Here is a 15,521-nt window from a genome sequence, read left to right as displayed (position 1 = left end):
AACCTGTGAAGGGAACATAATCCTATTGTAAGTAGAGGAGCACTTTTACACACATCTGTCTGTCTGTCTATCACCAATCTCTCTATCTCTCATCTATCTATTCACCAGGCTAAGAAATATACGTGTATAACTTAGCACTTAAGAGAGTGTATGGTTATTGTTGGTACATGTATTGCTCCTCCTCCTCATCTTACAGAGAAGATTTTGCTCACTTCACCTTTGTCCTGGAATTTGTAAGTATCTGAATTCAGAACTAATGATGGATTTGTGTGGCAGAGGAAATTTCAAGACAGCATAGTCCTTAGGCTGTGTCATAGTTACTGTTGACTGCTTTTATCTAGGATTACAATGAGAGTGAACAGCAAAAAAATGCAGAAAGATATAAAAAAGTTCAGTTTGTTGAGGAAGGAGGATAAGTGAGTTTAAAGTTGCTTACAAGGAGGGTCCAGAGAAAGCAGCTGTAATTATTAAAGAGATTAGTGCAATTAAGAAGAAGCCCTGAACTTCATACTGGGACAATAGGAAAGGTTCTTTGGGAGTAATATGCCAACCACTGAAGGTTCCAACTTGTGGGACAAATTCATTAGGAATTAGAGAGTGTCACAACTGAAGGAATTCTCAGCTAGAAACCAACCTCCAGGGAACTATTTTATCAGATTCATCTTCCAAGATACACAGAGACCATTGGAACTATGGTAGGAGGGGAATATCAGGCTGCCTGCAGAACTCTGCAGCACTGCTCCCAGGGTACTGGTTTTCCAGGAATGCAAAATGCAAGAGTAAAAGGGTCATGGATGCCCTTGTACTAAGATTTCAGAAAGCACTGAGTCCAGGCATTGGTAGCAGGTTCTGGTTTTCTGAAAGGAGAATCCCTAAAGGCCATTGTATAAAGCTGTAGAGGTGAAGCCTAGGGTTTGGTGTTGGCCTTTCTGGGTTTCAGCCTTGCTTTGGCATGATCTCCCAGGTACATTCCTGTTTCTCTCTTTGGGTATGGGAGTTTGTAGTCTAGCCATAGTATATTAGATGTATATATCTTGTTATTTTTGCTTCATGGGAGCTTAGAGTTCAGAGATGTCCTTGAATCTCAGAAGAGACTTTGGGTACCAGTATTGGGACTATTAACACTTTGGGGTGGTTGTGTTTAGAGATGGGCTAAATGCATTTGCACTTTGAGATGGTTGTCAGCCTATGGGCATCAGGAGCTGAAGTTTTTGTCTTAAAAGTATCGTGTTTAGGCTTCTGCAAAGCCCCCTTCAGCTTTCCCTTCTAGCCTATCTCTATTCCTTTGTGACTCCTTGCTGACCTCCAGAACCACTTCCTGCCAGGGAACCAAAGCCCCCAAACATGGCTAGGATCCAGATTAGGGCAGTAGTAACAAAATAATGAATCATGCACCCAACAAAGGAGAGATGAGACATCTACAACAAGAATCACCTCAAACATCATAACTCTAGTTGTCTAGATCCCAGCATCTCCTCTATAATCCAGAAAATTTATTGTAATAGGCCATGAGAAAAGCAATTTATCAAAAGCACAAGAAAAGGACTTCAAAATAGCAATTATGAATGTGTTCATAATTAATATGAATGAATGCCTTAGTGAAGACTGAAAACACAAGCTGTTGAATAAAAGAATAAAAACAACTCAAGTCATGAAAATAGAATTTAACAAAGAAATAGAATCTCTAAGGAAAAGCCAAACTGAAATAAAACTAGAAATGAAAAACCCAGGAAGCTAAAGAAAAAGCTCATAGGTAAGCCTCAGTAGCAAATTAAAAGACACAGAAGAGAGAATTTCGGGTCTTGAAGACAATGTAGCAAAAATGGATAACTCTGTCAAAGAAAATGTTAAATATAAAAAGTCCAGGCTCAAACCATCCAGGAAATCTGGGACACCATGAAAAGATCAAGCTTATGAATGATAGGTAGACAGTAAGGAAAAGAAACCCAGGTCAAAGCACAGAAAACATTTTCCACAAAATCATAGAACAAAAGTTTCCTAATCTAAAGAAATAGATGACTATTAGGGGAGATGAGGCATACAGAAAACCAAGTAGATAGGACCAGAAAAGGAACTCCCCATGACACATAGCAATCAAAACACTAAATGTACAGAACAAAGAAAGCATACCAAAAATTTCAAGGGGAAAAGACCACATTACATATAAAGGCAGACTCCTTAGAATAACACTTGACTTTTCAACAAAGACTATGAAAGCCAGAAGGGCCTGAATGGATGCTCTACAAGCTAGAAACACTATATACGCTAGTCTAGATCACTCTACCCATCACAACTATGAATCACAATCATCAGAGAAAGAAAAAGATTTCACGATAAATATAAATTATAAGCCAATTCTGTCCACCAATCCAGCTCTAGAAGGAAAACTTTAGTATGAAGAGAAGGCTAACTACACTCAAGAAGACAGGAGGAATAAATAATCCCAGAAAAGTTAATAAAAAGATGATGAAAAACATACCATAAGAACAAAATATCAGGAATTAGTAAACACTGCCCAATAATAACTCTTAATATTAATGGTCTCAATTAAATCAATAAAAAGACACAGACTAAGAGTTTGTATTAGAAAACAGGATCCATCTTTCTGTTGCCTCCAAGAAACATACATCACCATGAAGCACAGACATTACCTTAGGATAAAAGGATAGAAAAAGGTACTCAAAGCAAATGAAACCAAGAAACAATTAGGCATACCTATTTTAACACTGGAAAAACTAGGATTCAAACCAAAACTGGTCAAAGAGATAAAGAATACTACATACTCATTAAAGAAACATCCACCAAGAGGACATTGCAATTCTAAACATTTTATGTACCAAACACAAAAGCACTCTATTTTGTGACAGAAACACTACTACAGCTAAAATCACATGAATGAGTCTAACACAGTGATAGTGGAAGACTTCAATGCCCAATTCTCATCAATAGGGAAGCTATTCTGACAAAGACTAAATAGAGAAAATGTTGAGTTAAAGAACGTCATAAATCAAATAGATATAACAGACATCTATAGAACATTCCAAATACAATAGAATATACTTTCTTCTCAGCAGCCCATGGAACTTTGTCTAAAATTGATCACATATTAGGATGCAAAGTAAGTCTCAACAGGTATAGGAAAATTGAAGTAATTCCCTGCATCTTACCTGAGCATCATGGATTAAAGCTGGATAGCAACAACAATAGAAACAGTACAAACTCATGGAGGCTGGACAAAAATGAGTGAAAACTGAGTTAATACAGAAATCAAGAAGAGAATACAAAGCTTTTTAGAATTGAATGAAAATAAAAACACAATATATCCAAACCTATGAGATACAAGGCTGTTCTAAGAGGTGAGTTCATAGCACTAAGAGCTTACATTAAGGAGAGACCTCATATTAATAACAAACACTTGAAAGGTATAGAAAAAAAGAAGAAACAATACTCCCAAAGAACAGTTCAGAAGAAATAAACAAATTCAAGGCTGAGATCAATGACATACAAACAAACAAATAAAGAATCAATGAAATAAAGAATTGGCTTTTTGAGAAAATTGAAAGATCTACAAACCTTTAGTTAAATTAACTAAAAGACAGAGAAAGATTATCCAAATTTATAAAAGTGGAGATGAAAATAGAAACACTATAACAGACACCAAGGAAAGTCACAGAATCATAAGGACATACTTTTAAAATCTGTATTTCACCAAACCTAAAGAAATGGATGAATTAATTGATAAATATAATCAATCAAAGTTAAACCAAGATTAAATAAAAATTTTAAACAGACACATAATCCCTCTAATGAAATAGAGGCTGTAATTAAAAAAGAAAAGCCCAGGGTCAAGTGACTCCATGTAGAATTCTACAGCTCTTCAAAGAACTAACGCTAATATTCTTCAAATTATTCCACAAAACATAAACTGAAGGAACATTTCCAAATTCTTTTTATGAAGCCACTATTACTTGATATCAAAACCACACAAAGACTCATGAAAGAAAACTATAGACTACTCTTCCTTATGAACATAGGTGTAAAAATTTCCAATAAAATACTTGCAAACGGAGAGCAGCAGAATTGAACCTGGATGAAAGTGGTACACTACTGAAGAGCTCAGCAAGTGGCTGGTGCTGAGGACCTATGGTAGGTGGGTTCAGTGTGGCCTGAGTGGATGACCACTTGGAGATGCCTGTGGTTAGGGTTAGACAAATACAGCTTATGAAGATCCATCTGTGGTGCTGAACTGCCAGATCACAGCCAGCCCCTAGCAGGAAGATTCTTACCTCTGACGAAGATGCTGGGTGAGATATGATAGATAAGTTGCTGAAGAAAATTAGTTTCATCCCAGTAAGATCTCAAATTATCTAAAAAGTCTAAGGGTTAAAATGGGCTTGTTGGTGGATCTGACAAATACTTCAAGGTTCTATCTATGATGGAATACCATGGGAAAAGAAGGAATAACATACATCAAACTTCAGTGTAGAGGACATGGAAGGAATGAATGAGACATCCATCCACCTGCGTGAGCAGTTTAATGAAAGAAGACCACTCCTGTATAGGTTTCCCTGTACCTGTGCTTTCAACCACACAAGTTTCACCACATGTCCCTTTTTGGTGGAGAAAATGGACTAGAGTATTGAAGCAGCAGTTACTATGTTTGCCCAAGCCAGACCAACAGGCATCTCTAGGGTGATTCACTGAAGGAACTTTCTCATCACTGTGGTGACACCGAGGAAGCATCATCACCTCTGTTGACACACTGGCACCTTGAAGACAATGAAGCAGATGAAAAGGAAACTGTAAATGGGAATCGGAACCTGGGTCAAGTGCTTCCTTTGGCAAAAGGAGAAAAAATCATCAAAACCAGGTGCTATTTTCTTGGAGGACAACCGTTAAAGGTGAAGCTCAAGTAATATTTCAACAAATGTTAGGAGAGGGTCAGAAGGATTGTCATGAGTTCTGTGGAAGGGAAGAGTCTGGGCTCCCCGGAGCACAGCCTGTTTCCATGGACAAGCAAAATATTAGACCTAGAGTAGAAGCCATGTAAAGTGAGCTGGAATGCAGATGGTACTCATTACATGATGTACACATGTACACTTGACTGATGGCACAAATGAATTATTTGTGGTTGGCAGAGACAACTTAGTGTGTCACGTTTCAAATACGGAATTTCCATCATTTTGAAAAGATCTGTGTATGCATTACTCAAACATCCCTTTGGATGGGGAAATGATCATCAACAGAGTAAATAGACAGGGTGTTCAAAGATATTTGATATACACGACATAACTGAATTCAATGCACAATCAGTTGGAGATTGTTGATTTAATATTCATCTACAGTGTATTTTACACAAAATCATAAATCTTTAACAAGAAAAAAATGAAGACAGGGCCCATGGTCAAAGAACAGGAACCATTTAGTGCCAGAAATAAAACAGTTTTTGACACCAATATCTCAAGAAAGTTCCTGGAAGGAAATTTTGCTAAAGAAGTCACTTGTGAAATGGATGGGCTTACTTTTCAGCCTATCAGAAAACATAAGCCTGGCCAATCTGGTGCAGTTTGAGAATGGAAACCTCCTAGCCTGAACTTTGCAGATTTCTCCTTAAGAGGACGGGATAAGAAGGGTTGCTTCCTTGGAGTGTTAGCCTTCTCTGTTGGCAGTTATGAAAGACCCTTTGTGCCAGCCAAGGTGACTAAAGAACTAAAACAGTATGACCACCAAGGAAGAGAATGCAGATTTGAGAACAGCAGCTTGGTCTTCATGAGACTGAGGGCAGAAAAACCTTTTCTGAATGCCTACAACACGGCCGTGGCTGTGTCTGCAACAGCATCTCAAACGCTGTCACCAAGAAGATGCTGTTTAAACACATTGACAGAAGAGCCACAGTGGCCCAAGAATAGACGCAAAAGTGAAAAAGCCTGGGCTGTGACACAGAGCTCACGCCATCCCCCTCACACCTGTCAGTATAGGCTTAAGAGGAGAGATGAGTGAGAAGAACACTGTGGTCTCAGTTTTGCAGCTAGGGTAATTAAAAAAATAAGTGTGGCTTTATCCTGGAACATGTTGGACCTTTTTTTTTTTTTTTTTTTTTAAAGGGAAGACATGTAGCCAGTCTGTATATATTTGATACATTTGGTTTCTCAATACTACAGTTCATCATGGACCTAAATATTTTACTTATATCTGATAAATTCAGCCTTACCTTGAGGATTCTGAAGATTGAAATGTCCAAAGGTTTAAATGAGACTGATGTTAGTGATGAAAAGACCTTATTTATATGTGAATGAATAATTTACCTTTGATTCATACCTCGAAATCTGGAACTGTCAGCACAAAAAAAAACGTTGAGCTTCTTGGATGTTAGATTTTAAGTTTTCCTTTTTAAAAAAATACTAGGCAGTAGCATTACAAGTTCTTGCTGTCACTTATCACAGATTTCCTATATTTCTGAATTTTCTATACTACAAACAATGACAAGGCCAAGTATTGTGCTGTATTAAACAGTTGGGTTTGGCTATCCCACTTGAAGAAGTTTTTTTTTTTTTTTTTTTTTTTTGAGGGGGGAATTAAAAGTTAAACAGTAACATTCCATCTTTTTGTGAATTGCATCCTTTCTTTAGAAACTATTCTGAGTGTTTTACCTATTTCAATCACAGTGTCAGATGTCCCAGGTTCTCATCCTGGCAATGGTTTGGAGTTACTTCATGGCACTTATAGATGGAGCCCCAGGTCCTTTATGTGCTGCTCTCCTGGGAACTCTGCTTCCTTCAAACTCCAGGGCTTTATCTCAGTGGGAGCATTACACACCACTCACTGCAATCTCTGGGAGTGATATCAAACACAAGTGGTGTTAGTTCTCCCAACAAAGCTCAAAGGCCATGACAGCTGACTGCTTAGGTTAGAAAGTAATGTCAACTGAAGAAGGTGTTGTCGCTGGGAAATGCCAGCCCGTCGCGGGACAGATGCAGAGGCATTGCAGAGAACGAGCACGGAGGAAATGAAGACATTGCTCCCAGAGCCACAGCTGCTCCTGTGTGTGGGGATGCTATTTCAGTAATGTGCCTGCGTTTCAGTTTTCACTGCAGACAGAAGGCTTAAAGGGCAGCTAATGGTTCCCTGCTATTGTTAAGAAACTTCTGAGTGGCCTGGGAAGGAACTCAGAATTTGTTATTAGCAGCTTCATGTATTTGTTTTTAGAGACAGAGATTTTAAGTGAATGTAATCAAAACAAAGTTTCATGATCTAAGTTATGTAAACATTTATGTATAAGGAAATGCAACAGTGTATATTCTTCTACTTCTACAGCTAACAGTGAAAACCCAAATGAGTTACCTAGCAGACTGAATATCTGGCAGAATCTCTACCTGACATAGCACAGATGTATTTATATACAATTGAGTTTCAATGTTTATAAACAGTTTTCTCCTACAGTGCTTTTTTTTATATGGAATACTAGGGCTGTGCTTGGGCTTCTCTCTCTGTTGTCCCTAAGTTATATAGTATGTAGTAGCATATTTATTCAAAATGCCATTGTGATTTTTTTTCCCTTAGAGTGCTTTTGTACATTTGGGCACTAAAGAGATTTAAACGCCCAACTGCTATAATGACTACTGAGGGGGAAATCGGCAAGATTCCTCCCATTTTTTACAAGGAGAACACAAAACAATGCCTCTGTGACTCCAGGTAAGCTGGTGCCTGCCTCCCCAGGGTCAGCAACTTTTCATGCCATAGGCAATTTGCCTCTGAGCTCATGTGAAGGCAGAGCCCTTTTGCAGATATAAAAGCAAGCTTTGCCAATGATCTCTAATAAAGATGGTATGGTAATTACAACCTTTAAGTGAGTCATGTGAAAGGAGCATCGTGTAGGACATACTTTTTTTCCAGTTTATCCTTTCCTTTCAATTATGGTGATGTTATAATCATTGGTCTTATAAGCACATCCCATGTAGTCTCCAAACACACAGTATCCCAACATGTCATAAGGGTCACTCAGGTTGTTGGATTGAGAGGCAGGACTTCAAAATAATCGAGGAAATCTTTCCTTCTCAGCTCAGTTGACAACAGCTGTTTTCTTAAACCAGAGTTTCCTGGACAATAATAAGACTTTTCCTTTATGAGTTATCACATATAAAACCTTCTTTTTTTTGTTTGGAAAAGTGTGAATGACCACTGCCTGGATGGCTACATTTGCTTTCCATAAAACGCTCAGAAATGCCAGAACATTCCATCTCTACTATGTGTATCAATGTGTATTGTAATAAAACTACTGATGTAAAAAAAATTGCAAATATATTCAAGAACACATCAAAAAGATTAACCACCATGATCAAGTTGGCTTCATCTTGCAGACTCAGCAGTGGTTCAACATATGAAAGTCAATAAATGCAGTCCATAGTTAAAGGAAAAAAAACATGTTCATCTCTCTAGATGCAGAAAAGTCCTTTGAAAAGGATCCAACAGCTTCTCATGATAAAAGTCTTGAGGAAACTAGGTATATAAAGGGCATACCTCAACATAATAAAGGCAATTTATAGCAAGCATACAGAAATCATCATCTTAAATGGAGACAAACACAAACCAGGAAGAACAAGACAAGGATATCTACACTCTCCATATCTCTTCAATATACTATTTGAAATCACAGTTAGAGCAATAAGACAACTATAGGAGGTCAAGGGGATACAAATAGGGAGAGAAGAAGTCTAAGTATATTTATTTGCAGATGAAATGGTTTTATATGTAAATGACCCTACAGACTACACCAGGAAACTTCTACAGCTGATAGAACACTTTCGACAAAGTCGGAGGACACAAAATTAACATATAGAAAGTACTAGTCTTCTTATACACAAATGACAAGCATCTTGAGAAAGAAGTCAGGACAACAGCAAAATAACTCTAAACAGCCAATGTAAAGACTTGTATAATAAAGACTTTAAGGTATTGAAAAAAGAAATTGAAAAAGACATCAGAAGATGGAAAATCCTCCCACAGAATTAGAAGAAAAAAACCAGCTTCAACTTCATATGGAAACACAACTCAGAATAGCTATAATAATCCTGAATAATAAAAGAACTGCTCGAGATACCACCATCCCAGATTTCAAGTTGTACTACAGAGCTATAGTAATAAAAACAGCACAATATCTCATTTGAAAGCCACTTTCCTGAAGTCTAGATGTACAGGGTTCCAAAAAATATGCAACCTGCCAAGTAAGGGCTAAACAATTACACAGTGCTACTCAGCTATACAGTACCTATGAACCATGACAATCACTAGCACGACAAGATATGCGTAATGGTGCAGTAAGTGGCACTCACATGTTGGTGGCAATGGGCAACTATCTAATTGGACTTAAGGCCAACTTAATAGGAGGGAAATCAATGCTTGGGCTACTGAAATCACAGACCTTAGCAAAGTTACTGCCATTTTGCTCATCTAGCATAATTCTTTACTATGTTCTAAATCCTATCCTTATACCTACAGATAAGTATTGTAAAAGCCAGAATACCAGGAAGTCTGATGTGAAACGATCTCTCCTAGAAATGACTGCATAAACAAAACCAGAGCAATGATAATATCAATGAACATGTTAATATGGAAAGGCAAAAATTTCATGGGATTCCATCTCTAGACAAAGAACTAAAGGAGAATTCGCTTCTCTTAGGGATGATCTTCTTTATTGGTTGTCGAATGCATAGTGGTCAGCCTGAAACTATTTATACACAAACAACAAAAATGGACTCAGCAGGTTGTATTGATATGTATTTGTGCACACACGTACATACATGGGTAAAAATAATAGTGGAAGAAAAAAGACTATCAACTTGAGGGTGTTGGGTCATGGGGGGTTTAGGGGAGGTTAATTGGGAGGGACTAGAGGGAGGAAAGAGAGAGAAAATGTGATATTCTATTTCAACTTAAAAAATGAAAAAAAGTGAAAGATCAAAATAAAAGGATATAAAAAGTGAATTTTTCCAGTAAATAATTGGAACTAGTAACAGACATCCTGGGTAAGGGAACCCAATCCCAAAAAGACAAATATTTCATTTTTTTCCCTCTTAATTTTTTTAATTTAATTTAATTTTATTTTACAATATAATTTAATTTTACATATCAGCCACGGATTCCCTTGTTCTCCCCCCTCCCATCCCCTTCCCCTTCCCCCCAGCCCACCCCCCATTCCCATCTCCTCCAGGGCAAAGACTCCCCCGAGGATTGAGATCAATCTGGTAGATTCAGTCCAGGCAGGTCCAGTCCCCTCCTCCCAGGCTGAGCCAAGCGTCCCTGCATAAGCCCCAGGTTTCAAACAGCCAACTCATGCAATGAGCACAGGACCCGGTCCCACTGCCTGGATGCCTCCCAAACAGATCAAGCCAATCAACTGTCTCACCTATTCAGAGGTCCTGATCCAGTTGGGGGCCCCTCAGCCATTGGTTCATAGTTCATGTGTTTCCATTCGTTTGGCTATTTGTCCCTGTGCTTTATCCAACCTTGGTCTCAACAATTTTCGCTCATATAAACCCTCCTCTTTCTCGCCAGTTGGACTCCCGGAGCTCCACCCGGGGCCTAGCCATGGATCTTTGCATCCAGTTCCCTCAGTCATTGGATGGGGTTTCTAGCACAACAATTAGGGTGTTTGACCATCCTATCACCAGAGTAGGTCAGTTCAGGCTGTCTCTTGACCATTGCCAGCAGTCTGTTGTGGGGGCATCTTTGTGGATTTCTGTGGGCCTCTTTAGCACTTTGCTTCTTCTTATTCTCATGTGGTCTTCATTTACCATGAACATTCCTTGTTCTCCCTCTCTGTTCTTGATCCAGCTGGGATCTCCCGCTCCCCCAAGCTCTCTTTTCCTCAACCCTCGCCCTTCATTCCCTCTTACATTTTAGATATGTGTGTTTCATTTAGAATTATCCCAGAAGTTATGTAACTAGTAAGAGGTCAGGGAGTAAGTGGGGATTTTCTGAGGAAGGGGAAATAGAATATAATGTTACAAAGCAACAGAGAGGAAACTAGACTAGCAGGATTAAAGGTGGAGGGTGACAGGAGGACAATATAAAGGAGAGACTATGGGGAGGAACAACTAACAGTAAGGCCTTTTGACAAGCTATATTGAAACCTACTATTGCAGAAGCTTTCTAAAATATATACATACCTGAAAGTAATTTATATGAAGTCATTATATAATAGGGGGGAAAATGCCCCCCATCGACATCTCATGCCACTAAGTAAAACCTCCAGTGCCAGAATAAGTTATATCCTGGTGAGTCTTTGGCCAAATGGGTCCTACAACCCCTGACAGACATCACAGGATATTGTCAAGGTTATTAGTTACCCTCCACAACCTGAGGGTAAGAACCTATTGTTGAAGACACTACTTACTTATGTCATTGAATATGGAGATATTGGGCTAGAAGCTTCACCCCTATTGACTAGTATTCCTGGTACTGGAACTTATTTTGCATGCTGCCAGAGGATAAAATTAATCATTAGTATCATGCAGCTACAAACCCTGAGACCTACAAAAGCAATCTGCCTGCAATATATATTGATGTGATAATAGTGCAAATGTTATGGGGATAAATAACCACTTTTTGATTGTATTTAAGACCCATTCCATGCACTGGAACCCATGCCTGACATGATCAAAATATATTTTATGGGCACTTGAGCAGGTATGGGTTCTATATCATGGAGTGGGCCTTAAATCCAATCAGATATTGGTTGGTTACCCCTACAAGTATTGTGCCACTATTGCCCTAGTACATCTTGCAGGCAGATCATTACTATAGATCTAAGGGTTTTGTACCTGGGTTGGTGTTTACCTCTCATCTTTGGCAGCATGCAGAGCATCTTCCAGCACCATGAACAGCAGTCCATAGGGGTGAAGGCTTTGGGTAGCACCAGCTTGACTTTTCCATGTTCAATGAGCTATGTAGGTGCTATCTTCAGCAATAGAACTTTACTGTTCGTGTGTGGAGAGCAACCAACAGCCTTGACAATAGCCTGGGTTGCTTGATGATTGAACATAGCCACAACATGTCTCTTAACAACATTCTGCTATGCTTATAGACCAGTGACTTGTTCACCTATCATCAGAGATGCTTCCCCCTTTAGTAGATAGGAACAAATACAGAGTCTCATAGCTAGACAGTGTTTAGAGAATGAGAGCTCTTGAGACATGCAGTTCTAAATGGAATGTCTCCATCATATGCCCCCCCTTCAGATTTCAGGGAAGACTGCAGAAGAGGAGGTAGAAGATTGTAAGAACACCAATGAAACACAGCCCTCTAAGCACAGCAGGGCTGAAGCACATACAAACTCACAGAGATTGTGGCAGCATGCACAGGGCTGCATGGGTCTGCGCCAGATGGGATCCTAGTGCCATGAGGAGAAGTGGACACAAGCTCACATCCGTAATGCAGAAGCTAGCTCCAATTGATAACCGTTCAGAAATAAAACGTTGTTTCTCTCCAATGGAGTCTCACAGGGGATTCAAAACACTCTTAAGGGTAGAACCCTTGACCAGCAGTAGATGGCTAACACAAAATGAACTCAATGTTATCTTTGGAGGCTCTTTGTCTTATAATGTTTTGCGAGGGCATTTCTTTCTTTCTTTTTTTAACCTTACAGGTCCTTTGCATATATATTATACCCTTTGGTTTTGTGTTTTTATGGGATTCCTGTGTATATGAATATGTGTCTCTGCATCTACATGTTTTCGTGCTTTTTCTTTGCTCTTTTTCTTCTGTTTGTTTGTCTTGCCTTATTCTGGTTTGTTTGTCCTTGTTTTATCTTATATTACTGTAATTCTTTAGGTGTCTGTTTTCTAATGAGAGACAAGAAGAGTGTGGATTTGGATGGGAAGGGAGGTGGGCAGGATCTCAGAGGAGTTGGGGGAGGGGAAATCAAATTAGGCCTGGGGTGATACAGCCGGAAACTGTGACTAAGAGTTCCATGTGGATTTCTGGAGGCTTCAACCACAGCATGTGAGGTACTGAGTCCACAGAGCTGCACAGAACTGGCAGATCCTGAGCTTCACACACATATCCATAGTTGGTAATAGAATTCCTTATTAGAAGCCAATGAAAGCAACACTGAATATTCAAATCAGAAGGCTGCATAGAGGTCATCTGACCCAGGGAATTTATTTACCTTAAAATACAAATCCAATGCTAAAGGCATACTGGTTCAAGGTAAGAGAATTTTAAAACCATGTATAGCTCTGAGAAGCATTCAGTGGCACATTTGTGATTCCAGTGACATTCTCAATTTTTGTAATCTATGTCTTCTAGGAGTATTTATCTAGGCAATTATTCTATCTTATACCAATTGACAGTTGTTATAATATCAATGTCTTTGGTGATTTATCTTACATTCTGGATTCTGTGGTTCTGGTATCTACTCTTATGATCCAACTATTCCTGGCTAACTGCTCCAAATGCAGTTACTTGAGAGAAATGCTGCTGACTTTTGACTAAAAAAGATAACAGTTTTTGAACACAAGAAAGTGAAAATTAGAGACCTTACCATTCAAGATAGTTTTCTACAAACGCAGACATGGGGCTGATCTGCACTGTGTAAGTGTCATTTGCAGAATACTCAAAGAGTCCATAGTAAGGGTTGAAGAGCTCCTGAGACAAAAGGAAGAAGAATTCTCGAGAAGGGCCACTGTAGTCCAGGCTGCAAAGGAAACACAGGTCCAGGAAGTTCGCTTTTGTGATAGTTTCTTATCCAGATCCTAGTGAGGTCTTTCAGGTATGGGGTCTGAGAACAGAGGGCAGTCTCTCCTTTTCTAGTGAACTCCAAGTGGAAGTATTCGTTTATAGTAGAAAATGAAGGTGTAGTAGTTGGGTTTTTGTTTGTTTGTTTGTTTGTTTGTTTCTCAAAACAGAGTTTCTCTGCGTAGCCCTGACTGTCCTGGAACTCACTCTGTAGACCAGGCTGGCCTCAAACTCACAGAGATTCACCTGTCACTGCTTCCCAAGTGCTGGTATTGAAGGTGTGGGCCACTACCGCCTAGCCATGGTTTGGGGTATTTTTTTAACTAAATATCTATGAATGAACTCCTATAGTAGTTGTCTTTAAACTTTTCCCCTTTTCAGTCATCAAATATCTATAGGACAAAACACACACCTAGCCCATTACAAACAAAGCCTTATTGTGGTGATGGTGAATGGAAGCATTGAAAAATTTCCTACCAAAGTATGTATATTTGTGCACGTGTGTGTTGTGTGTAAGTTTGATGTATGTATATATGCATACAAGCTTATAAGTACATTTTCATTTGCCTTTTAGGTAGTTACATTACACACTTAGGTGATTCATGAAGTCATAAGCACACAAAAACTTTGGTATATAATTTGATATATGCATAAATTCCTCACCTCAGGAATTTACAACACTTACAAAGTAAATGTCCAGTGTTTCAGGATTTTAATTTATATTATACTTTGGACATGGGATCTCAGACTCTGGGACATGCCAATAACTCACGTTTTTTTCTTTCTTTTTTTTTCTTTAAAGAACAAGGCTTGAGAATTCCCGGGGAGAGAAAAGCTTACTGATAAGATATCCTCTGAGTCACTTTAGACTAAAGTTTATAGCCACTCTATTCTTCCTTGAGAAAAATAACCCCTCATTCCTGGGATTTGATTTCCCCACATTGATCTATGTGAATGAAGCTCCTGGCGCCTCTCACCCCTCCTCGCCAACAAAGGTGATGTAGAGCTTGTTTCTCTGGAGCTCCTTCCGGGAGTATGCCATCACCTGATTGAAGGTCCCCTCCAGCAAGTGGTCTCGGCGGATAATGAGCCTGAGAAGAAAAGGTGATGGTGAATGGAAGCATTGAAGTCAGGGTGCTGAGCACTGTTGTATGTGAGTCATGAGTGCTCAATATTATGCTTCACTCATTGGCTTCTCTAATGAGAGAGGACAAGAGAGGTTCTATCAGTGTGGTACTAGGCTTGATATATTCAAATTGCTGACACACAAAGGATGTACGCATGCCATGGTTTGGGTATTTTTTAACTAAATGTCTATGAATGAACTCCTATGGTAGTTGTCTTTAAACTTTTCCCCTTTTCAGTCATCAAGTATCTATAGGACAAAACACACACCTAGCCCAACGTATTTGGAATTGTTTTTCTGTCAACTGGTATCATGTCTCTTAGGTTAGAAGGTATCTTCAATTAGGATTTTAAGTTTGAGCTCAGCTTTCCAACTAAAATAATAAACCTAGGGGTCAGGTAACATCTCTTCTACTTGGACTTCATTGCAAAGTTGCTAAGAGTCCACAAATCTGAGAAATGAATTAAAATTTGCCTCAATTACTCTTTTTTTTTTCTGAGACAGAGTTTCTCTATATAACATTCCTGGAACTCACTCTGTAGACCAGGCTGTCTTCGAACTCACAGAGATCTACCTGCCTCTGACTCCTGAGTGTTGGGATTTAAGGCATGAACCACCACTGCCCAGCTTGATTACTCTTACATGAATGGAAATAGAGGAT

The 15,521-nt window shown here is 39.0% G+C and overlaps 1 protein-coding gene and 1 pseudogene across 1 annotated transcript in view; one reads left to right on the top strand and one right to left on the bottom strand.

The window, feature by feature from the left end:
* The window catches only part of Hecw1 (HECT, C2 and WW domain containing E3 ubiquitin protein ligase 1), a 154,420-nt gene that overhangs the window by 37,888 nt on the left and 101,011 nt on the right, over window positions 1-15,521 (bottom strand). Inside the window, exons 20-21 of the mRNA XM_059263384.1 lie at window positions 14,712-14,825; window positions 13,541-13,693 (exon numbers count right to left, since the gene is read on the bottom strand). Of these exons, the coding sequence (XP_059119367.1) occupies window positions 13,541-13,693; window positions 14,712-14,825 (267 nt within the window). The remainder of the gene's footprint in view (window positions 1-13,540; window positions 13,694-14,711; window positions 14,826-15,521) is intronic.
* LOC131910336 (mRNA-capping enzyme-like) lies at window positions 4,268-5,909 on the top strand (annotated as a pseudogene).

Source organism: Peromyscus eremicus, chromosome 5 (assembly GCF_949786415.1).
Source record: "Peromyscus eremicus chromosome 5, PerEre_H2_v1, whole genome shotgun sequence".
Lineage (NCBI taxonomy): Eukaryota > Metazoa > Chordata > Mammalia > Rodentia > Cricetidae > Peromyscus > Peromyscus eremicus.
Note: the sequence above shows the minus strand (reverse complement) of the source record. Positions and strands in the feature narration are given on the sequence as shown.